The sequence below is a fragment of the Ammospiza nelsoni genome, chromosome 12 (assembly GCF_027579445.1).
Source record: "Ammospiza nelsoni isolate bAmmNel1 chromosome 12, bAmmNel1.pri, whole genome shotgun sequence".
Taxonomy (NCBI): domain Eukaryota; kingdom Metazoa; phylum Chordata; class Aves; order Passeriformes; family Passerellidae; genus Ammospiza; species Ammospiza nelsoni.
In genome coordinates, this window is record NC_080644.1 from 6087431 (window position 1) to 6112253 (window position 24823).

A 24823-nucleotide genomic window follows, 5' to 3' on the forward strand; every position below is an offset into this window, starting at 1 on the left:
CACGCCAAATTACATAATCTTTTAAAGTGTGTCCCATTCCCTTTTCCTTCCACTTCAATTTCTGTCTGCCTTTCTCTTTAACTATGTATTATTAACTTCCTTATATAAAGAGTGACCACCTTGCTGAAAATGGTTTCTCTTTCCAGAAAGACACTTTATGCCCAAAACCACCATTAAATTACTATTGATGGAAACAGGGTTCCATCAGGAAACAGGAAATAGCTGCCAAGAAAGTAATAAGGGTAAATTATACCCCAGAGCAGAGCTGGAGTAGCATTTAATGGATCAGAGAGATTTCATTCACCATTCTGCCACTGAGTTATTGCACAGCTTCCTAAAGGAAAAAGGTTTCTGCCCACCTTGAGCTTGAAATCAAAATGCTGGAGTCAGGTTTTATCAGGATCAAAAGCTGGGGTTGGCTTTTTTTCACCTTGGACTGAGAAGTGTCAGCTTTGGGTGTCTTAAACTCAGTGCCCAAAAGTAGGACTGAGGTTTGACAAACTGCTTCTTAATCTTGCAACACCTGCTTACCCCTCCAATGAATAAGGGAGAAACGTTCCTTTAATTTTCCAGGAGAGTAAATGGTTTAATTAATCAGCAAACAAGGCAAAAAATAAAATACCCAGACTGGGATTCTGCTTAGGAGCAGAGCACAGCAGAATTTTTGGCAATGAGTTTATCCTGCAGAACTTCAGACCTCTCACTGCATATACAATTCCAAATAACTGTTAATTTGGAAAAAACACTTTTACTCAAATTTTGAGATTTAGTGAGAGTCAGGGGGCTGTGAAGGTGCAGGGGAATCATTGCTGAGTTTACTGAAGGTTGCTGTCACAGGTCCCTGGGGCCCAGCTCCCAGCATCCTGATGGGCCAAGAGCTGAACAACACTGAGGGCAAATAGTTTGAGTAAAAATCAGTTCACCTTGAGGAGCTCTATCTGTGAGGAGACAGGTAGATGTGTTCCTATGATAGCAACTGCTCTCCTAAGGGATATAAATAATTTCTATCATAATTTTTTTTCTAAGACTCCAATATTTATTTCTGCTGCAGGGAAAGGGCCTTCCTGATTTTTCCAGAGGCCAATACTCGAGGAAAACCAATGCCTCCTCCTGCTGGTCTCCTCTCTTGGCTTGGCAAATGTGAGAAAAGGCTGCAGGTCTGCTTGGCAGCTCTGCGCTGGCACAGCAGGTGCCACGTCTGGCTCCTCCAGCATCCCTGTGGGATGCAGCAGGACAGTGTTTGGATGCAGCTCATAATCCTGTGCAGACAACTGGGGAATGTGCCTCAGCAAGCTGAGAATTTTCCTGTTTATCTCGCTGGTGTGAAGCCTAATGAGATAAAATATAATGATGCTGCTGAAGCCCGCTTAGAGTGCTGTATCCATTGGGAAATGCTCACACCTGGAATTCTCTAATAGCTCTGGGGAGGATGGAGCTGCTGAAGGCTTCCAGCCAAGGGCTCTGGCACGAGCAGGGGCTGCTGTGCCTGGGCACGCTGTTCATTCTGCCAAGCCTCTGTCACTGCCTTGCCCAGATGACTGGCAGGCTTCCTAAAACCCAGGCCCTGGATCATCCGGATTCTCATGCTGCATCATTCTGGAAAAAAAAATCAGCATGGAGGAAGGGATTTTAATTTTTCCTTTTCACTTACAAAATGGAGCTGCTGTTTTTTCAGCCAAGATCACTACAGGAAATGCTGTCAGTCAATTCACTTCACTCCTAGACAGTACTCCAAAATCCAACTTTTTTGATTTAGAGCTGATGCCTGGTAAGCAAACTAACTCATGGGTAACTCCCTTGGTAGTGCCATTTCTTGGCTCTGAATCTCAATGACACCAACCTCCATTTTTAGCAGGGTGATAAGGAGCTGGCACAGGGGGTGAAAGGCATCAGTAACCATCTTTTAACTGTCAGGATGTGGTGGATGTTCAACCTTAAGAGAGTCAATATTGGTAAAGGACTCTGAAGGGCAGTGTCCTAGTAACTAAGGGCATCTGAGATTTATGAGCGTGATTTTATACACGAGAAAGAAAAATACATTCTAACATTGGAAATGAAACTGTGTGGAGGTTTAATGTCAGGAAGTCAGGGCCCCATTTATCTTCTCTTCATCAGCCATTATATACGTCCCCAAAGTACCAAGAAATCCCCACAAATAAAGAAACAAAGAGAGCAGAAGAAGTGCAAAGAAAAATAAATGTGTATTTCATCTCATGAAGGTTAAATCTCTGGTATTTTTACTGAATGCAAATTTTCCATTCTGATGCTTCGAGGCTTAAATTAATGATTGTGATTATTTAATTTTCCTCCATTTCTCTTCCAGTTGCAACCATCGCTGTTGGTTTTCACACCACACATAAAGAGTTTTGCAGCTGCCACAGTCATTCCTGTGAAGGTACAAGCTGACCCACGCTCAGTGCTTCAGTGTAAAAGTCTGGGCTATGTTGCTTTTCCACGGTGCTCATGTAAAACCATGTATGACTGTCTGTCAGCTTCTAGCCAGTCCCTTAGAAAAACCACAGGTCCTTCCCTTGGCACCTGTCCCTATAAAATGTACATTGCACAAAGTCATGATTGAAATGTACAGAGGAAATTACACATTCACCAACAGAAAAAAAAAAAAGAAAAGAAAAAAAAAAAGAAGAGAGAAAAGAAAATCCGATTGCTATTTTACAAGAGAAAAGTGTGTCTCATTCCATACATACAAAATGTTTTCAAATTGTACATAAGTACCAAAGGCATTATGAGAGATTCTTTGGAGATGAAACGAAAGTGCAAGAAAGCCAAGGCAACAGAGCAAATGAAAGGAAGCAAAGCAGCAGCTGTCTTTGCTTTCTAAAGGACAACCAAACTTGCTGGCTCAGCCCAGCCCCGGCGCTTTTCCCGCGTGGGACTCGCGGGCGTGCGGCCCCGCGCTCCTCCCGCTGGGAAATTCACCTCTCAGCTCTCACTGTCAGGACAAAAACGTGAACCATTTTTAGCCCAGGTAAGGCCAAATGAGCCAGGTGCTGTTATAAACCAGGCGAGTGTCAAGGTATCTCAGGGAAGCGGCAACACACTCCAGAAATGGATGTACTCTTTGCTCAGTAACATGTTCAGGGCTGAAGCAGCTCTTACAGCTGAGAACTTTGGACCCAGAGATGAATTTCAGGCCAGTGCAAAAATTTGATTACTATTTATTCAAGGCATCCAGCAGTATTAAACCAGAAAAGTTTCCTCTTCATGCCTTTGTTTATTTAGATTAAACACTGAAGGGTAAGCCCTACCCAATATGAATCTTGTATCTGTGAAAATATTGGCAAAGTTCAGTCCTAGAGGATGATTCATTTGGTGAGGCTGGTGAAATCTCTGTATAGGGGCTATTGAAGTCTCTGGGCTGACCTCCTCGGAAAATCAGATTTATTGGTTATAACATGGTCCTTTCTTCCATAACTCTAAGATCAAAGATGGGCTTTTAATGATTCTTTTCTTAACAATGTCTTACCTAAGGGCTTTTTAAATATAGGCAAAGGTAAGACCCATGGGGTGCTGGGATCCTCTGCCTGGGCAGTAGGTTTGTGGGAGACCCTGGCACTGCCCTCAGCCAGCACCGCTGCCGTGGGACACCCTGGCACAGCACATAAAGACTTTGCCCTTGGATCTCCAAAGGCACAGGACAACTGCTTGGCCACACTTCTTAGGAATGGGCTTTTTGGACTTGAAGTTGGCACTGGCCACTCTACTATATTTGTTTGTTTGGAAGGAAGCCAAAGAAATTATCACTCAAAGAACTGCATCGCTCTGCTGCATGGGCTGCGCTGCCTTCAGCAGTGGGGTTTCTCCTTGGGATGGCAGTCACACACCAATCCCCTCTGCAAATCTTCCTTTTTCACTGAGACAAATTATTGAAAAGGTAATTTGGTTTTATTTTACCCACTGCCTCACCTCCAAAACAGAACTTTTCTTCCCCCCTGTGCATCTCAGATGCAGCTTTGTCTGTTTTGATAAAGAACACGTGTGCACATGTGTTCATACCCACATGCACACACAGCCACACGTGGTGCATGTACTCAAACCACATGCACACGCTTCTGCAGCCAAAGTTGTGTTGTCCTTTTATCCTGCAGGTTATGACAAAGATAAACTGTGAGCTTCATTCAATCTGTACAGAATTTACAGTTCGGATGAATAGCAATGAAGAATACATAGGAATACAGTAGCTGTTAAGTATTTATGGGCTGTGTGTGTTCGTTTTGTTCAGGTATTTTTTAATTAACATCACAGAGGCAATCTCGTATTTTAGCTTCCTGATAAAATCTGTTTAAAGAAGCATTCAAATGCAGTGAATTTCTTAACAAAACAGGATGTTCATTTTTTTCCCTTTTCCCAGTTATGTTGTGTCACATCACAAACCAGGCAGGTGACACTTTGGTGTCTGTTCAATGCACATAGGTTGATTACCTATCAGCACATGGCATGTAATGTGCAATCTGTGTGCAATACATGTGGATAATGTGCCAAAGTGACACCAAGCAAGATAAATTTCATAAATACAGTGTCTATATTGGAGAAACAGGAATATAGTTTTAGTGTGTGGAGTGTCGTTGCTGTATAAAAACAGTGGCACTCACCTATATGAATTACTGATAAAAGAATAAAACATTTATAAGAATAATTTTGAATCTCCTAAAGCGTTTGATACACCACGCAGCAACTGCAGCTATGTTTAAAATCTGCTCTTGATTTAAAATAACAAAATCTCTCTCATTTATCAGCTATATCTTGTTTTGCCTTGGTGTTCCTGAAAGTCTCAGGTACTCTACACTGTGCGTGAATTTTTTGAGAAAAAGTGAAGAAATGTCAAATTTTAGGGTTTTGGGAGGAGGGAAGAGCAACCAACAAAGAAAGGTCTCCATCCTGTCTGCTGACAGGAGCATGGGGAAACTCCAGCTCCAGGGAAGATGCTGGATAAGCAGGCAGGACAGAGGAGACCTGTCACCAACCTTGACTTGTCCTCATGTTCTCAGCAAGGCTGAACGTGGTGTCTGTGGAGAGGATAAAGAACCACACCCACACCTGTGATCAATCCTCTTCATGAGCATCACTGCATATGGAAAACACTGGATCATGGCCACTGTGTTGGTCAAGTTTAAGCAATTAGTGTGAAATGCTGCTTCTGCTTTAAAGGGAGGTGCCCATGATAAAATAAAGAGGTATTTTCCCATTGTGGCTTGCAAGGCTTGTGCTGAGCTTTTCTTGTGTGGAGTGGGAAGAAAAGAGCATTTCTCCACGTCCACAGCCATCAGTTTCAAATGGAGCTGAAATTCCAGCAGAGGCTTTACTGGCAGTGTGACATTCAGCCTTGTTTTGGGGTCAGAACCATCCAAACTGGAGGCTCTAGCATGGCTTCCACCTGAAATCATTAACCCTGCCCTAAAATTATAGGCATAGCTGCAGGTGAAACCCAGCCTGGGCTTGGCACTGAGCTTTGGAAAGCCTTGTGGTTTCTCAGAACCAGGCAAACAGATGCTGCTTGAACAATCCACCTGCAGCTGTATTTACAGGAATTAGGAGAGGGCAAAGTGCTTCCAGGTTCATTGGCAGCTTTGGAAACAGCACAGCTTGGACCAGCTGCTTTCCAGCTCTCCCCATTACCGAGATGGAGCCTGGCATGCACAGCCACATCTGTGGGTTGCCAAAGTGCACAAGGGTCTTGAAAACAGCTCTGGCTTCAGGGAGCAAAAACATCTCCACTGGTAGAGCCTGTGAGCTCAGAGATGTCCACCTGGACAAGAAAACCTGAGCCAGACCTCATCCCTGTTTCACTTTAATCAGCTAAAGCCACGAGGACAAACCCTCAGAGGGCACACAGAGACAGCACAGACCCCATCCCTGTATGGAAAAGCTCCAGCAGAACAAATCAGGGATGTGTTGAGGCCATGGTGGCTCAATGAGGAAGCAAATAAATTGCCAATAAAAAGCAAAACTGTCATGCTAACAAAACACAAAGGCTCTCTGGTGTACCTGGTGATGCCAGGCCAAGTCTCAGAGCAGAGTTCTGGCATTACAGCTTCCCTGGTAAATAGTCTGGGCAGGGAAGGGGAGGCTATGGGGTCAAACTCGGTCATGGCAGCAGTGCCAAGAGATACAAGAGACTGCAAACACCAACAAGATGAGCAAACCCTGAGGGCCTCATGGCAGCCTGGTATTGCAGTGGGGAGAACACCGGCAAAATGTTCATGGAGATGAAAATGTAGCTCAGTGCCACTCTGTAAGGAGAGTGAGAGATGCTTCCATGAGGAATGGTTATAGCACAGTTCCAGGGTGTCTGAGACCACCAAGGCTGTAGGGAAGGGTGGGTGGAATTCCCAAAGAGTGGTTTCCAAGGTTTGGAAGTCACCTTCTCCCCTGCACCTTGGGCTGTGCTGCAGGCACAAAAGCACCCCAGGGCTGGATGCAGGTGAGAGGATCCTATGGGAATTAAATCAGACACATGGCAGCTCCCACACATGTGGGTTCAAATGGCATCTTTGAAATGAAGACCAGGCCTCCATCCTTGGCACTGCCTGCTCCTCCAAACCCACAGCAAGGGCTATCTGGGATGCTCCTTTTCAGAGGCATCCAGATGGAAAGGAGGTTGTGACACACAGCCAATACAACTCGTATTTTCTCCTCCCCATTTACACATTTGAAGGAACCACAGGTACAAACATGTTTGTTTTTTTTTACCCCGTAGTCACAAGCAGTAGAAATGGAGTCTGTGCATGCTGTATCAGAGGGATGGGGGGATGACCAGTTGCAGCATGAAAGACACTTGGTATATCAGTGTTACCTACAGAAGCACTGCAGCACCCTGTGAGGCGGCTCCCTGGGAGCACAGCCTCTCCCCAGGGTGATGCTTTTGGCAATGTTTACCTTGTCAGGTACTACAGCAATCTGGGAGTGCAGATACAGCTGGAGCATATTGCTGTCTACTCATCTCAGGCTGCATGCAGTAGCAGGCAAAAATTGAGAGTACAGTCAGTGAGATAGTCCAGAAAGCACATTCATAAGTTAAAAAGGTTCCCGCTGCTACCTAAATTCCAAGCGTGATTAATAGTGTATCAAAAGGTGTGTGTGACCCCTCTCCCTCTAGACACTAAGGTAAGGCAAGCAGTATTGTGTCACTGGGGCATCAAACACTAAGATATACTAAAGAAGATTCCTATGCAGTATTATTATCCTTATTATTAAAAACCCACCCTATAGTTATTGTTAAAAAAAACAGTGAACCCACACCCCTGCACGGAGCAGGTTCTGCTCCGTGAGGCAGAAAAATCGGGGTGTTTGTGTGCTAAAAGCAAGGGTTTGCTTTTACACCTCTGAGCAGCAGTGACCCTGCAGGGCTCGGAGGGGCTGCTGCCCTCAGCCCTCCCCACAGCCTTCTCCTCAATGCTACCTGCAGCTGAAGGAGCTTTTGTATCTGATTTCCTTGTCTGGGGCTCAGGAAAAGGAAGCTGATGAGAACAGAAGAGGCTGACCTGTGATGGAGAGAGGATGGAGAGGATGTGGACATGAAGCTGTGGGTTGGCAAGAAAATGTTGGAGGCTCAGGGGTTCACTCAGCCTGAGCGTTCACATGATGGAGAAACAGAAATCCTTATCCTGGTCCTGGGCTTTTTAACATTCCCAATAAAATACTCACTGCTAAGGGTCTTTGTATGGGACAACTTTGGGTAAATTCCTTAGGAATTTCAGTTTCTCTTTTAAAACTTACATTTTAGTCTTAGCAATAATGTTGCTGTGACCATGGTGGTCTGAGGATATCAGGAAAATGAGGTGTCCAATGGCTCCCTCCTGGGAAAAGTATGAGTGAAGGTGTTTTTCTTTTCTCTTGGGCAATTATCTGTAAGGGGAGCACTTGTATCTGAGGTGATGCTCTGGCTTCTCAGGTAGATTATACAAACTTTTTCTAAAAATTCACATAATTTAAAATCTTAAAAATCAATAAAAATGTAAAAATATACCTATTTATCCGTAAATAGCAATGACCCTGCAAAATTTATTTGGACCTATTAAGCAGCATTTGAAACAAAATGCATTTTTAGAAAATCTGATCTGTCACATAGTCTGTCTAAAGAAATAGAATGGCTTGTTTGAGCTGGGTGAGAGGTTTGGTTTTGGTAAGCTCCTTGACATTTTTTGCTCTAAAAATTGTTGTTAAGAAAATGGGTCAACAAGGAAATTCACATACAAAATCTGCATTTGAGTAACATTAAAGTCTCTTCCCAAATATTGGGAAATTTGACTTATGGCTGTTCCTCTGTCTCAGGGTCACATTATGAAAGGCCACCTTGCAACATCTCCAGCCACATCTCCTGTTCAGAGAACTCCTCAGACCACCTCAAATCACACTTGGACCTGAAGGACCAAAAAACTTCATGTCCCAGCCCCAGGCATTGCTCCATCCCGCGGGTGGGCCAATTGCAGGATTTCTTTCCAGACCTAGACCCAGATTATGGGAAAAAAAAAAAAAAAAAAAAACAGAAATTTTTTGGAGACCAGAGCTCAGGCTGTGGTCCAAGGTCATGGCTTCACATTCAGCACAGACACACCTGGAACCAGGCTTGGGCACAGAGCTCAGTGTGGCCATGGGCAGCCATGGAGCAGTTCAGGACGATCTGCTGGAAATTTGACTTTCACATCTTCAGCTCTCTTTGGACTCCTCTGTCCACTCTTGGCACTGCCTAGAACTTGTTTCTGTCCTCCAAAAAATACGGAGTAAGATTTGGGAGGAAGAGGGAAGCAAAGAGTAGCCCAAGAGAGGCTCAGCAGAGGGACAAAGTTTGCCTGCCCAGCCTTTTAAAGGTCTTTGTCATCAGGACTGCCTTATCAGCAACCCAAAACTGATTTATTTTCTTGCAGTCTGGTGGTTCTTGCAGGAGACTGCCACCAGGAATGTGTGGTATAGACATGGGGGAGCTGAGTGATTAAAGGGAAGCCTTTTCACAGAGTATTGGACTGTGATTTAGGGGAAGAATGAAATTATTTATGTCAATAAGCAACAAGCAGGACCTGTCATTGTTTATGCAGTTTTAAATAATTTCATGGAAATTATGAGTGTTATTTGTAGCTAATTCTAGTGTAAATTAATCCCAAAATCCACAGGCTTTTGCCTGGATAAATGAGAGATGATGATTTATGGCATGTTTGAAGGTGTGTAAGAATTTCTTTGATAGCACGCTACAGAAAAATACTTCTCATACCTTTAAAGAAAAATTCTATGTGAAAGTGTATAAAACTAGTTTTTTGCAATCACTGATTACAGGACAAATCCAACAACTTTTCAAGATACGAGTCAAAAGATCTTTATAGATTCCAGTGCAGGAAGTTGAAGAGGAAAAACTCAATTTTTCCCATGCAACCCCTGAAGATGAGCTTTAAGGTCCCTTTCCACCCAAACTATTGTGATTCTGTGAATGAATGATTCTGTGATTCTCTCACTAAAGACCAGTCATGTACCTGTGCTGCAATAGGACTGCATGGCATCATCCTCATCCTCATCTGGCATTCCTGCCTCTATATCATAGCCTCTGTTCCAAATTTCTAGCAGGCCTTGAAAAGTAATTGCAAACAAATAAGAGAATAAATCTTTTTTATCTCTGACTTGGACAAAATCTGCAGTGAGCAGCTGGCTGGAGCAATGTCAATTTTTGCCTCACCAAATGCAATTTCCATTCTTGTGGTGGGTAGAAAGGCCACACATTTGATTTAGGACCTGCTGACACTTCTTGTTCTAGCAGAAAGGATCTCATTTTGGAATACACCAGAGGCAAATCTGCACAATTTACAGCCATTTGGCATTTAAAGTTGTCACTGTGTGGAAGTCAAGGGCATCGCTGCGTTAACTCTGCACAAAGGAATCTGGAGGAGGAGTTTTGGAGCACAAACAGAGAGGGGAAAACTGCAGAAGTTAATAAAAACATTGTTCAAGAGGGGAAAGAAAGGAACTATCATGGCTGGAAGCCCATTTTCTCCTTAAGAACAAGGTTTTCCCCTCCTGAATGGTGAAAAATGGTAGGAAAAGTTGTGAAGATACTTCCCCCTTCCTCATTCCATGATAAGACCTGTGTGCTGGCCCTGGGCACTAGCAAAATAATGGTTTTATTTCTTGTCTGCAAGTTGTCAGACTTCACCCACATCTTCCCTAAGGCCAAAATTATCCTGGGTCTCCCCCAGTTGCTGTGTTTGGTCAAGCAAACAGGACGAGAGAAAAAGGCTGTGAGTCTCCCTTCACCCCAAGCAAATCAATGTCCAACCTCTCAAAGGCCACACAGAAATGAAGTTGTCACCTAAATAGCCTTAACAGGCTCTTGATATGACACAGGGAAAATGTGGAAAGACAGGGCTTGAAATCACAGCAGAAAACACGTGTGGGATTTGGGCTGTGGATGCACAGCAAGGCTCAGAGGCACAATGCCAGCCATGGTGTCCCAGCCCTGGAAACACATCCCAAACCAAACTTCTCCTGATCCATGCCCTTGCAAATAAAACCCCTACCAACTTATCCATGTAAAGGATCACTTTGTGGCTTTGTTTTGGTCCCAAAAGAAGCCTGGAGCATCACTTTTCCCCTTGCCTTCTCCCAGCTGAAGGAGCTGCTGAGGTTCCTGGTAATGACACAATGACCTTTCCAAGAGGAAGTGCTTCCACAATAAAATGGAGCAGACTGGGATTGGCACAACTTGCAGGCAAGCACGGGCAAGAGGCTTCTGAAAGACCATGAAGAAAGAAAGAAAGCAGAGCCTCTTAACTCAGCTTGAGGGATCCAAACAAACCAAAGGATGTCCCAAAAATGGGGGGGTGAGATTCTTGGCAGGGCAGAAGAAGAAAGGAAAGATTTTCACGGGCATAGTGTGTGCAATAAAGTGTTCAGGCACAATGCAAACCATAAGAAAAGTGCCCACTCTGACCAACAGGGCTTCCAGAGGATGGAGCTCAGCACTTCACTCACAGCAAGGCAGGGACCACAGCATCCTGCATGTCCACCCTCTCCCTTTGCCTGGTGGCTGCGCCTCCCCAATTGCTCGCCATGAGAATGGCTTGGGATTATGGCAGCCCTCCAGAGGGGTTGCCTTTCGTTCATCTTTGCTTTCAAAGCACCCCCAAGTCCCTTGTCAGCAGAAGGAGAGATAATTAAATATAATACATGGTTAAAAATATAAAATTCCATCCCCATAGTGTCTCGTCCTCCTTCTCTGTGTCATTTCTCTGCCCTCTGGATTGTCCCTCTTCTTGCACTCAAGTTCATATTTTCTGAGTTTTTCCCAAGATGGGATAATTTCCAAATTGCTGTGGTTCAGAGCATTACCCCAGCAAGTCCCACTTAAGGCCATGTCTCCTGCTCATGGAAATATCCCAGCCATCATCCCTCTCCTCCAGGAATTTTCCATGTATTATATTGGAATTATGTCACCTTCCTGACAGCTAATGAGGAACCACAGAGTAACAACCCCTCACTATTACACATGCCCTGAAACCTAAGCCAGAAACAGACACATATTCTGTCTCTGACTCCAAAATACCTAAAGGTGTGATCAGCTCCTGCCGTTACATATCAATTCCCACCTAACACTTGTCAGCCACCAGTTAATGTGATCTACAAAAGCCTTGGCTGGGTGATTTATTCCTGCCCTGCGCTTCTGAAGATTCCCAAGAAATGCAAATTGCCTACTCTGCGCCATGGAAGTTTCACCTAATGATCTTAGAAAGAGAGTATGAAAGAAATCTGGACTTCACGGCTCCAGTTCGCTCATCACCGTGACCTCTTCCACAAGTGCAGGCTCGGACCTGCTTGTCCCCCCCAGAGTAAGCTGCAAGAAAGTATCTGCCAGCTAAGGGTGTCCTAGAAAGAGGAAAACCTTAGCTGCCAATCTCCTTGAGAAGTTCGACATGTGGGCAGCTGGAGCGGGCAGCTGCCAGCGCTGGGACGCGGCGCGCCGGCTGCAGGGAGGCTTCACTGCCGGGGGGTTGACCAGCCCATGTCACTGAAGGGTCCCTCGCCCGTGGCCGACCTTGGCGGGGGACCACAGGGCGTGCACAGGTCAGAGTCGGTGTCTGACTCCCCTTCTGCAATGTAGGGTCTGATTTTGGCCACGGCTGCATAGCAACCGTTGTTAAGGATGTCCAAATTCTCTTTGGACTGGGAGATGCTAAAGCCGCTGAAAGAGCGCTCCAGTTCCTCATGGTCCACCGAGGGGATGGAGATGGACGTGTCGCTGTCTCTCATGGCACTCTCGTGGTGTTTGGTTGTAATGTCTTCGTTCCTCAGGTACTCCGCGCTGCTCGCCCGGTGCCCGCCGCTGTAGGCGGACAGGGAGCGCTCGTGGGAGGGCGGAGGTGGGATCCGGACCAGCGAGCCGGGGTCCCCGATGGGAGAGGAGCCGTGGCTCTGCCGCTGGCACGACGTGGAGGGCGGGCAGGCGTTGCTCGGGGCTGGCGGGGCAGAGAAGTTCTTCTGACCCATGGAGCTGGTGGACCTGATGATCTTGATGATGCAGCCGTTCTTGTCGATGTGCTCCCGGCTGTCTTCGGGGCTGTGGTAGGGAGGGGCCGGGTCTGGTTCTTTGGACCCAAAGTAAGCCTCTGTCTCCGTTGGTGGGATGCCCATCCGCTGCATGTAGATGTTCACCAGGAAGTCCAGCTTCTTCTCCATGGACTGAACCTGCAAAAACACCACAGTTCCAGCACTATGTGCAAGCTGAGGCACATCAACATCCTGAGTATAAGCAACTTCCATCCAGGCACAAGTGTGGGACTGGGCTTCATAGATCACCTCTGCCTACAGTGACCCACAGCATCTCAAACTTTTAGAGTATTTAATTGTCCTGTTCTGAAGGGTTTAATTCTCCACCTTGTTACAGGATTTTCCTTATGCTCCTCTAATCTTTATGACAGGCACCAAGTTCTAGAAAAGCAGGAGAACACTTGCTCCTTCCAGCTCCTTCCTGCACTTTGCACTCGTCTGAGCTCAGAAGGCCATTGGGATTTCTGGGCCTTATGCTCTAGGAAGATTTTAAATCTTCAGCAAGGCCAGCAGCTCCAGCAGCCAGGCTCAGGGATTCATTTGAAAACTTGTCCAGTGTGGTGGCAAAGAAACCAATGTGCTGTTTTCAAAAAGAACACAGGCTTTTTACAAACTCACTAAACTATAATTAAGATGCCTGGTTTGAAAGTAGCACTTAGGCTTCCAAGGCATTTAGTGCCTTTTCGTAACATCCACCTTGCTTCTTTTTCAAAGTATTCAGGGGTCTCATTTTTTTTTAACTAAAAGGTAACATTCCACTGAAAGGAAAAAGCCAAGGAAAAACCAACACAATGCATGCAACACTCTCTGACAAGACCCCCCTCCTGACCCAAGATACCTGTTTTTCAACTTTTCCAAGCCTGCCCATCATGCTGGGGTCTTCGGGCAGCTCCCCTTCTGCCGGCCCTTTGGTCCGATCCTTGTCGGTCATGGAGGATCCTCTCCCAACAATCTGGTCAACTCTAGCGGGATCAGAAAATCCCCCCACCCCCGGAAAAGGACCTGGAGTCAGTTGGAGGCAGCAGGTGAGGAGGGCACTGCTTGTTGTGCCTCCACGGGACAAAGCAACAGCCTCTCTCCCAGCTAACACTCCAAATTACTCACAGACACGCAGTGGCACTGAAGTGTTAATTCAGATGCAAAATTCAGAGCGGTATTAGCGGAGTTTGAAATTATCCATTTCTGTTTATACAGATAAAACCTGGCACATTATGCACAGTAAATTTACCCACTGCAAAGAATTTCTTTAGCTGGCTTTCTCCCAAATCGATTAACTTCTTATTTGCGCTGAGAAATTATTGTTTTGGGGGAAGATCAAGTTTTCTGTCTAGCAAATATCAATGGGATTTTTTTCAGTCTTTGCAGCAGTTACCTCTCCTCCATGCAAATGTCCACGTGTAATTCTCATGTCCATGAAAATAAGCTGCTTGTCCTAAGATCCAGACAAACAGGTGCAGTGATTAGTGTTTTAGTGGAATTACATCAAGGCTGAATTTGGCCAGAACTCACCAAACATTACCAAACTGTTTTCATCTCAATGCAGTTTACACTTGTACTGCTAGATTTACTGGTTTTTATTAGCAGGGCTCCCAGCTGGAAGCAGCAGAGAAGGCTCCTGCCAAATCAGCTGGGAAAGGTTACCAGGCACATAATTTGGTACTGAATTCTTTACACACGTCACATTTGCACTTCCTTATTCCCAGTATGGAAACACCTGGCTTGATTAACAGCTCCATAGGCAGGGAAAGGAGGAGAGTAGAACCAGCCTGGAAGTTGGAATTCAATTTTATTAGAGGCATCAAATATAAATTTCTGCAGAGTAAACAATGGAGCTTTTTGATCCCTCCAAAGTCTGGGGAGCAACTCATTTTTGGAATAACTTCTTAATGGCAGCCAGGTTTATGGACTAATTCTGTGCTGGGCAAACTTTACTCTTGCATAATGCACCAAACGTAAGGGTGGCAGGGGGAAAGAAGGGTTAATTAATCTGACTGAAACCAAGTTGAGGAATCTTGAGCAAAAACTCAAAATGCTTCTTACACAGTTCTGCCGTGTGGGCCATGGGTCCATGCACCAGGAGGAGGAAAAGGAAGGAGCTGAACACAGACAGACAGGGGAAAATGAACAAACAAAAACCAAGGAAAGGAATGAGATGTGAGGCTATTTCCAACACAAGAGCCATCTGTTTGCTTCACATTGGACAGGGACTTCATACTGATGTTGGCTGTTGACACTGAGGGACAGGTACCAGTGGGAATGGACCAGCGTGGCTCCCTTAGCTTATATTAGAGCAACAGCACTTTACAGCACCAGATCTGGCTCAAAGAGATGAAGTGGATGAGCACATCATACCAAAGACAGAAAATATAAGCCAACAATTGTTTCAGAGTTTAGCTTTGATCCCAGAAGCTATTTGATTTGGGCAGGGATGTGACAGAATTCTGTTCTGCTTAAAAAGCCATGTTTGATCCTTTGCTTAGCAATATAAGCACAGGAGTACAAGGAGCACCAAGTGCTGGAATTACAAGTGTGAGGAATATGCATGCCTTATTTCTCTCTTGTAATGGGAGAAGGAAGTCACTGACATTTACAGGAACTCCCCACGAGGGATGCAGTTACTGACAGGACATACAGCACAAGAAATCCTGGGACAAAGTCGTTACCATGTAAGCAAAGAGCTGTTAAATTGGGTACCTCGGGCTACCTTGGTGGGGAATCACAAGCCAAGGCGTGGTACAGCCATTGTATGACCTCCTCTCCTGTATGCACAAGCAAGTAGACTGGTAAAAGAATGAACATGAGTTTAAAGAGGCCCAAAGTCTAAACGTTATTGAGTATTGCAGAAGGCCGAGAACAATCGGGGTGCTCTGTCCTCCTGTCGCATCCAGCAGCACAGTGACACTGAAATATGTCCACTCATGGAAATGAGACGTCCCTCAGGAGCTGTGGAGTGGAGCAGGGAGGCAGGACAGACTGTGACACAGAGAGGAAAACCCAACATTGCATCCTAACCCTAATTCTGACCTTGCAGAAATCAAGGCAGGACCTCTGCTGTCTTTCATATCTGTAGAGAAGAGCTATCCAGTGAGTGACCCTCACATGGCCCATTTCAGGGGCCAGCTGGCACTTCACTGCTGGAGTGATCACTAAGAAGAGCATTCAGTTGTTGCTCACTTTCAAATTGCCTTTAGACCTGCTGGGATTTAGGAGCAGGGCTGAAGCCCTTCCCAGAGCTCACCCGTAAAGCATTCAGAAGCCCTTTCCCATTATAGAACTGACACCAGAGCCCAGAATTCCTGCTTTATTCATTCCCTTTTTTTCTGTACCTGAACACAGCCCTGACTCCTGGGGTGGTTGTCTCCCACAGCTCTGAGGAAGCAGAGCCAGATCCCTCCCTGGAGGCAGAGCAGCACCAAGGGTGGTGCAGGGGGCAGCTCTGGGCCTCTGGCTTCAGTGCAGGGAGGGGAGAAGGTGAACCAAGTCCTCCTTACTTTATGGGAGAAACCAGTGTCAAGGTCTCCTACCCCTTTGCTGCCCATGGCACAAGCTGGAGCACAGGAGAGTGCTCCTACCCTCAGCAAAGCCCAGATTTCATTTGTGACTTATCTGATATAAGAGAAAAGAGGAAATTCCTTGTGAGCTCCCCAACCCACCTGTACCTAGCTCAGAACCACCAAGAGCAGGAGGTCCTTTTAGCCATTACAAGATTTTGAGATTTTGTCCCAGCTGGGCAACAAAGCTCAAAAGATGAAGAAGAAAGAAGATATTCCACTATAGGAAGCAGAAGGGGATAATTTATGTTCTTACTGCATGACAAAGGACCAAGAATCTTCTGGGGTGCCCACCCCACTTCTACACTACAGGCCATGGGGAGATTTGTGTCTTCTCAATACTTATTTTTGCTGTGCCAAATACACTTGTGCAGAGGGAAGAATTCAGCTGAAGCTTTGGAAGAGCCAGCCCCATGTTCTTCCTTTCCTGGCAGAAGAGGATTCAGAGATTTCTAAGGATGCACAACCAACTGTGCCATCTGCTGTCCCTGGTTGGCTCTGCTGGGCCTCACTTTGGGAGGGAGAAAGAAGAGGGGATTGCTCTTTAAAGTGGACTTTACTGTCTTTCCTTCTTTCTAATGACACAAAAAAAATGTAAATTCTTGCATCAGCCACAGTGCAGGTTTTCTCATGCTTCATTATGCTTCATGCTAACAGTGCATGCAAAGAGGTGTAATTTGTCACCCTCGGGCCAGAAGCAGACATCAAAAGGTCAAACGGCTCAAATGATATAAAAATGAAGTGTTTGGGAATAGATAGTCAAGTATTTTCCTTTTTTGTCCTTTATCTCTTATAAACTTTTGTAAACAATCCAGGCATTGAAGCCAAACCCCCTTCATCCATGTCACAGGACTGGCTACTTACCCCTTCATTTGGCAATGAAGCTTGCTCTGGACAAATTTAGATCAACAACTGTTTTCTAAAAATTACAGCTGAGATTGCACCTATTCTAGGCTAAATATTATCCAAATTGTCTCTGTGCAGAGCATGGAGCAAACACCACCAGCCAAACCACAGCTGCGGGCACCTACCAGGATCCCCCTGACTTTGCTGGGAGCTTCTCGCAGAAAGATTTTGGCTGAACTGAGCAATCCATAGGGTGAAGACAGCTCATGGGACATCCCTCCCATGGCCTTTCTCTGGGCAGAATTTGGCTAAAACAGGGGGTGCAGACTGAAAAGGAGAGGCTGGAGCCATCCATGGGGATCTCACAGGACAAAGACCATGGCAGCAGCCGAGCCTGACCCAGGGTTTTTGGATCAGAGCTCTGACTCCCATCCATCAGCCCCTTGAGCACCTCACAAGTGCTGCTGGTGTCTGTGGGAGGATAAAACTGCCAAAAATTAAGTGTAGCACATGCCTTTTCATGGGTGGGAACAGAGATTTCAGCAGCCTTCTGTATCCTGCTGCTTTTTGCAGGCACGGCTTGATAAGGGGGAAATGAAAAAAAAAAAAAAAACCCACTGGAAAAAGGAGAAATTACATTAAAAAGTCTAAACATCCCAGGACCCTTGTGGGCATGGGCAAAGATTTTTAAATCAGTATTAGAAACTGTATAAATGGTGGGGGGAAAGTCATTAGCATGAAGCTGATACAGCAACAGTCTTGGACTGAATAAAATAAATATTCCATTTTGAGGCCTCCTCCCCTCAGATCCATTAATCACCTTTGCTATGTGTGAGGCACAAGTTTTCACATGAAAATCTTGCTTTTAGTGAAGGCTTGTTGGACGTATCATCTTAAAGATTAAATACAACAAAATCCATTTGAATATGTATTTTTAAATTTAAATATAAATGTTTCTGCAGATAGCAAGGTCATTTTGTTTTCAAAGACTTCTTTTGCCAGGGAGGAAGAATGGGAAAAAATACTTTTCTGAAAGCATTTTTTTTCCAAGCATAAAGCTTTGGGCTTCTAAAAAATTCAATTTTTTTTAATGTTTGAGCTAGCTGAGTGGGAAAAGGTAAGCTTTCAATATTCTTTTTACTTACATTTCTCTAGTGAAGATTACTCAGAGCAGCTTAAATAAAAATCAAGAGATTTGTCACATATTAGCTCTTAGGGAGGCAAATATATTTAGGGAAAGAAAATATTTGAGGCTAAGCTTACTGCATTTAAAAATCACCTACTATTTCTGCATGGAAAATTACTTTCGGGCAAATATTTATACCTGCTTTGGGCTCTACTGGTCTCAGTACAAGGAGAAAATAAAGCCCAGCTCATGGCCTTGCTGCCCAGACCTCAGAATGCCCTAAATTGGGAATTTTTGGGAGAATATATTCCTCATTGCATGAGCTTCAGATATGATTTTACTTAGAGAGAACTTAATGACAACTATCTCGCTGTGTGACTGAGGGCTGGGTTTGACTCCTGCTCCTTTTGCTTGGAAAATCAAGACTGATTTCTTATTTTTCAGAATATGAGTCCCATGGTTGTAGTACTTCAACACAATTTTTTCCTCCATGGTCAGTAAAATGGCACCAGGAGGAAATAGAGATCACTGTGTTCATCAGCTACAAAACACTTCATTCTTACTCTGCCCACTGAAATAAATTCATTTAATTGTCCCAAGAGCTGCAGAGGCTCCTTTGCTTGTGTGTGGATGGTGTCATCCTTTAGGAAGTGGATTGTTCACTTTATATTGGCTTTGTGGGTAAATATTCCACCTTCTACGTTTGAAGACAGCCTGATAAAATATGAGATCATTTAAAAAGACACAATTTAGCTTTCTAACACCTCGAAGAAGACTGAAAATAGGAAATAGGCTTGCTGAAGGAATTGATGGTTATTGATGACTGAACGAACATCCCCTTTTTTGTTCCCCTCTGGCTTGAAGGCAAATCAGAGCACACCCAGAGCAGCAAGTGAGTGTTGATTTAGCAGGCTGCACTGCTAAGTGAGAAATGCCGTCATATAACTGGCATGAAGGGGGTTTGACATTAAGCAAATGAAAAAAAAATTCCGGAGAAAGCGGCATTTTGGTGAATCCTAACCTAGGCGAGTATTGGGGAGACTCTTTGGAAGAATACATGGGTCCTTTGGTTGGATACTTCTTATGCCGGGGAGTTGAAGGGGGTGGGGGACCCACAATCATATCTATCCTGGCAAAGTAAATAAGAGAAAAGACACCAGCAAAATGCATAATGAAGCAACACGTAGAGAAAAGTTGGTCAGAGAAAAGTCGCGGAAAGAAACAACTGACAAACAGAAGGACAGGGAGAGAAAGAGAGAGAAATTGAAAATATATTCCGCTGGAAACAGAAGGCTCTCGCCTACCACCTGGTTGTTGGTGAAAAACCAGAGTCTTACCCACCTCAGGGTAAGATTTGGGGATTTAGGCACCACTGCATCACCATTAGGAGCTCCCCCCGCCCCAGATATAACAGGCACCATGCTTTACCCTCTGGAATATATTTGCATATGTGTGGCAATATCCCATTGAGGTGGCTGGACATGAAACAACATATATTCATCCTCCTTTCAGTTCCAGTGCTAGAGAGCACATCCTCAGCTAGTTCAGGGAAGTATGAGCTGCTGGGAGTCGGCGAGGAACGCTGCAGGGCTGGATAACTCAATGAATGGGAGACATCCATGGTTGGCAAGGTGTCGGGATGGAACACGAGACAATGTGAACACAACACTGAAAAGAGCACATTGCAGACACAGTGACAGAGGCTTTACTGATTAAAGAGGAAAGTACATGTAAACACCCCAGAAATGTGCTTGGATGCAGCTTTAATCCACCACAGCCCTGGCTAGGGGAGGTCAGAGCTGAGCTGGGCCGGCAGGCAGAGCGCAGGGCTCTGATGAAGGAAAGGGACACTAAAATATCTGTTCTCCAAGGTGCCCCATGACTTCCTCTCTGGCATCCACCATATGGATTCAGGGTCTAACACTGGCCATAGCCTTGTCTACAGGGGGCCCTTACAGTTGTACTGGGCAGGTGCCCAGCCATGGGACATGTTGGTGCCCAAAGGGTGGCCCCAAAGGGGTCTGCTCCCATCACCACCACTGATCTCCTGCTCAGTGGGGACAGTGAAACCAATGAAGCTGCCTGGCAGTCTTGGATCCCAAACCCAGGTGCTTCATGCATTTGAAGCAGCTCCTGGTCCTCCTGGCTTCCCTGTGAGAGGATGGGTGGTGGCCTTCTCCAGCCCCAGAGCCTCATCCTCACAGTCCTCCGACAGCTAAGAGAAGAATCCAGTTTGGTCTTCGAAAGCTGCAATTCCTTACCCCAACCTCCCCAAAAAAGCAGACAACCAAACTGCTTTGTCTCTGCAGCACATGTCCCTGAAGGACTGGGGAGATCTGGATGGGTGGTGAGACAATCTGCCACAGCCCTCAGGGTGCTGGAGACTCAGGCATCCCACCTGGAGCCAGCAGAGGTGACAATCCAAATGCCCAGGACCCACTGCAGAGGCGGTCTCAAGGCCTCTTGGTTCAGGTTACTAAAGTTAGGAAATCTCAATCCCTTCCTCCTCTCTTCTCCCTCTATATTCAGCTACACATCTTAGATCTATGATCACTGAATTTGTTCAGAACAGGAGTGAGAGGCTCACACAGAGGAAATTCTCCAGGATATTTTGGTCTCCATTGCAAGGGAGAATGTTCCTTCTGGGAAAAGCAGAGTGTGCAGCAGGGCTGAGAAAGTTACCTCTGCGTCTTGAACATCAAAAATAGCAGAGTTAAAATGGTCTCTGAGAGATTCATGGCAGAACAGAGACTCCTCTTTTTCCCAAGACAATTTTCCTCTTTCATTCCTGAGGTTCATGTCAGCTGTTTGCATATACAAACATTTCTTTTTCCTTCATATTTGCTGACTCTACTGGGGACTTAAATGGGTCTGAAATTAAAGGAAAACTTCCTCAATGGCTTCTAGGGGAAACTGGGCTGCCACAGCCATCAAGGGAAGCAATTTCATTCTCCAAGTGTAAAAGCAAATGGTGTATTTTTTTGACTGGAGATTGCCCATGGCCAAGCCCTGACACAGTTCTGGGTGTCCTTCAAACTCTGCAGACCTGGAGCCACTTCTGCTGAGCCAACACAACCAGGGCTGTTGGAGGCTTGGGGTCTGCTTTTCCCATCAGGGCTGAGGGAAAAGTGGTCAGACTGAAAGATTAAACTTTGATCCTCTGTTCAAGGAATCAAATGTTTGAGGGGTTTTTTTCTTCCAGGAGAAACATGAAAAACATGGAACCTTCTCGGTTCCATTTGTCGCTTTTCCACATTTCTTCTCCTCTTAAAATGAGCACATCTTGCCCTAAAATCTGAGTACAGAAGCTGAAATGCAGCTCAGCTAAACCCCACCTACGTTGGTGGGCTTGGATGAGACACTCCCATCTGCATGGATTTTCAGCAGACTGTGCCATCTGAGGAGGGATTCCTCCTGAAGCAGCTCAGCACCCCAACGGTGGGAGGGAGCTGCTACCTCCTCCTCACTGCTCTCTGTGTCTGTGGCAGCAGGGCCACAGCCAGGACATCAAATTTCATCTTATTTCACTCCCAGAAAGGTACCAAGTGACCCACATCAGCCTTAAACCTGGGGCACCAAACCTTTGCACCCTGCCAGGAGGACCATGGAGATATACATATTGGGATAAACCATATTGCCAAAAGCTCCCCAAATAAAGCAGGAGGATGAGCCATGATTTCTGTATGTCCTGAGATGGGCAGTAAGGGAGTTTCAGGGCAGTCCCTGCCCTAAAGGCCTGCTTATCCCTGTGGGTGCCAGCCATTAGCACTGATGTTCCGTGGGGATTTGTCTTAAAAAGGAAAAGAATAAGCTGTAGCTGCAAAGAGAAGTGTCTCTCCTGAAAAGACCTCCACAGTGAACAAAATGCAGTAGAAAATGAAGCAAAGAGAGGGTTCTCTTGCCTGGCCTGAAGGTTTTTGATCCGGGAGAGCATGTCCAGGTGCCCAGCTGAGTACTGCTCGATGACGTCCATCACGTCGTAGGGCCGGAGGCTCTCCTTAAACTTGCGCTTGGAGACCAGAAACCTCATAATGCTGCAGGAGACAGACAGCAAAATCATCACACATCCCTGGGTGCAGCCTGACCTGCTTCATGGCGGGTAAAAAACACTGCAGGGAGCTGCTCTGGAGGGAAAATGGAATAAATCCCAACCCTGTGGGTTTGCGGGAGGATGCAGCAAGAGGAGAGAGGAAGGCGATTGCGGGGGCTGGTGGCTGAAGCCCTGTCTGCACCAGGGGGTCCCTGATGCCCCTTGGACCGTCATCTGTGCATGTGCTCTCTGCACCACTTTTAGAAATGTCAGCATTACGTTCAGAGCTGGTGAGAACTGTCATTTGGATGCATCCCTGCGGGGGATTTTCCTGTTTCTCCATTTATTCCTTCCCTAAGCAAAAATTGCCCTTCCTGGCAAAATTGTCTGTAAAGCAGGGCAGGCCACCCAGGGGAAAAGCAGCCTGCAGCACACACATGTCAGCATTTGCCAGCACTTCTCAGGCTTTACACTTCTCATTTTTCTCTATAATTTATTTTTCTGAACTGCTTCCCCCCTCTCCCTCTCTTACCACACGGCCCTGATGCTGACTTTCAGCCCTGGTGTCAAATCTTCTGTCACAAACTCGCAGTTGCAGCTTTTGTTCTCATCAGGAATGTCTTCTCCAGGGAGGCTTGCTTCTGGGTTTGGGACAGGGAAGGAGAAACACAACACGTTACTGTTCCCTGTGCCAGTGCTGCACAAGGAAAGATGAGGCAGATCACAAACAGCAACCCCAGGGGATGCAGCAGAGAAGCCTTTGCTGAGCATCCAGATGAGAGCATTTCCCAGGATGTGCTTAGGTGACATTCAGCAATGCCAAGTGCAGCTCTCACATATCCCTGTATCAGTGAATCCCAGTGAATACCATTTGGGTTGGAAAAGCCCGCTAAGATCAAGTCCAACCATTCCCCCAGCACAGCCAAGCCCAGCCACAAAACCATGCCCCCAGGTGCCACATCTAGATGTGTTTTAAATCCCTCCAAAAGGTGACTCCACCACTGCCCTGTGCAGCCTATTCCAGGGCTTGACCACCCTCTTAGTCAAGAAATTTTTCCTGATATCCAACCTAATCCTCCCCAGTGCACCTTGAGGTCATTTCCTCTTGTCCCAATACCTGACTCTTCCTTCTTTCCCCATCCTTATATACAGAAATACAAACATTATAATGGGTATTAGAAGGGGTTTCCTTGCCTCTTGTAATCATTATTGACAAGTTTGGGTTGGAAGGGACATTTTAAAGGCCCTGTAGCCCAATCCCCTGCAATGGGCAGGGACATCTTCAACTTGATCAGGTTGCTCAGCCTACTCCCAGCTAAAGGACTGGGAGGAGAAGGAGAAGGAGAAGGAGAAGGAGAAGGAGAAGGAGAAGGAGAAGGAGAAGGAGAAGGAGAAGGAGAAGGAGAAGGAGAAGGAGAAGGAGAAGGAGAAGGAGAAGGAGAAGGAGAAGGAGAAGGAGAAGGAGAAGGAGAAGGAGAAGGAGAAGGAGAAGGAGAAGGAGAAGGAGAAGGAGAAGGAGAAGGAGAAGAACACCTTGGCTGGCAGCTCTGCCCTTCTTAGGTGGGGAGGGACAGGATGTTGGGGCCAGCTGGGAATTTAGGGTCCAGCATGGCATCCCAAGCCCTCACCTTCCGAGTTCTGCCGCGACGCCGCTCCCTTGATGCGGAAGGCTTGCCGGGCTCGGCTGCGGTCTCCGAAGCTCCAGCTCTTGGGCACTTTGCTTGGGCTGTCCTCGATGCTCTGGTCCGCACTGGGGGACCTCCTGATGCCCTGAGCCTGTGGAGAGCCTTTCCCTTTGGTGCCAGCACCGCGGGGACTGGAGAAGACACGATCTTTCAAACTGACCTTCTGACTGTTCAGAGAAACACGTTGAAACAAAGACAAAAAGGAGACAGCAGGAGGAGTCATTCTGGAAACCACGCAGTCCTTCCCCACCAGCCATTAGAAACCAAGAGCACTTCCAAGCAGCAGTGACATGTAGCTTTGCTGTTGGCTTTTTTTTTTTTTTTTTTTCTCCAATATGTATTTTTTATTTTTATTTTTGTTTTAAAGAAAGCATTGTAGAAATGTTTCCGTCATCATGAGTGAAATGGGAATGGTTTGTAAGAGAGAGAAAATAATGAGGACTTAAACAGCAGCCCCTCATGGGATGCCAGGGCTGGCGGGACAGAATGACATTAACAATGAGGTTATGATTCCTTAAATCACTGATCGGCTCCGATCACCAGTTAGGAAGCTTTTCTTTCACAACTGCCTTCCAAAACACTATGGCTAATAAGAAAATACCAAGTAAAATAACCCCAAACCACCACCTTAAAACTTTTGTGCAAACTTCACTTCTGGTGCTCAGATCTGTCCCTTCCCTTTCTTCAGCTCCTGTATTTCCTCCCTCTTAAAACATGATCTGACCCCTTTATATATTCCAAAGAATTATTCTTTATCCAGTAACATGTTGAAATATAAATACAAACACTGTGCCACTCCTTTGCATCCTACAAAAATCCCATCTAAAAGCTATCTGCCATCTCCTTCGAGGTCTGCTATGGCTGTCATAAATATGGAAAGCAAAATTTTAAAACTCCAGAATATGGCACTTTCATGCCTTTTTTCCTACATGAGTCTTTGCAATTATGGTTGGAAAAGGAGGTCTCTCCAGAAACAGAGATCTCACTGGGAAATAGTGACCACCCAGCTCTACTTAGTTTCCAAATTCTGAAATTTGCATTT

At 45.7% G+C, this 24823-nt stretch overlaps 1 protein-coding gene across 6 annotated transcripts in view; it reads right to left on the minus strand.

Moving 5' to 3' along the window:
- Nucleotides 1-11973: 11973 nt before the first annotated feature.
- Nucleotides 11974-24823, minus strand: part of KCNQ2 (potassium voltage-gated channel subfamily Q member 2) — a 64429-nt gene continuing 51579 nt past the window's right edge. For 3 of the 6 annotated variants that reach the window (XM_059480752.1, XM_059480751.1, XM_059480750.1), the window contains 5 exons: nt 23725-23948; nt 22629-22737; nt 21969-22100; nt 13382-13505; nt 11974-12681 (listed from right to left, as the gene is read on the minus strand). In XM_059480752.1, the coding sequence (XP_059336735.1) occupies nt 11974-12681; nt 13382-13505; nt 21969-22100; nt 22629-22737; nt 23725-23948 (1297 nt within the window). Of the gene's footprint in view, nt 12682-13381; nt 13506-19087; nt 19196-21968; nt 22101-22628; nt 22738-23724; nt 23949-24823 lie in introns of all 6 variants that reach the window. The other 3 variants (XM_059480749.1, XM_059480747.1, XM_059480753.1) reach the window with 2 other exon arrangements.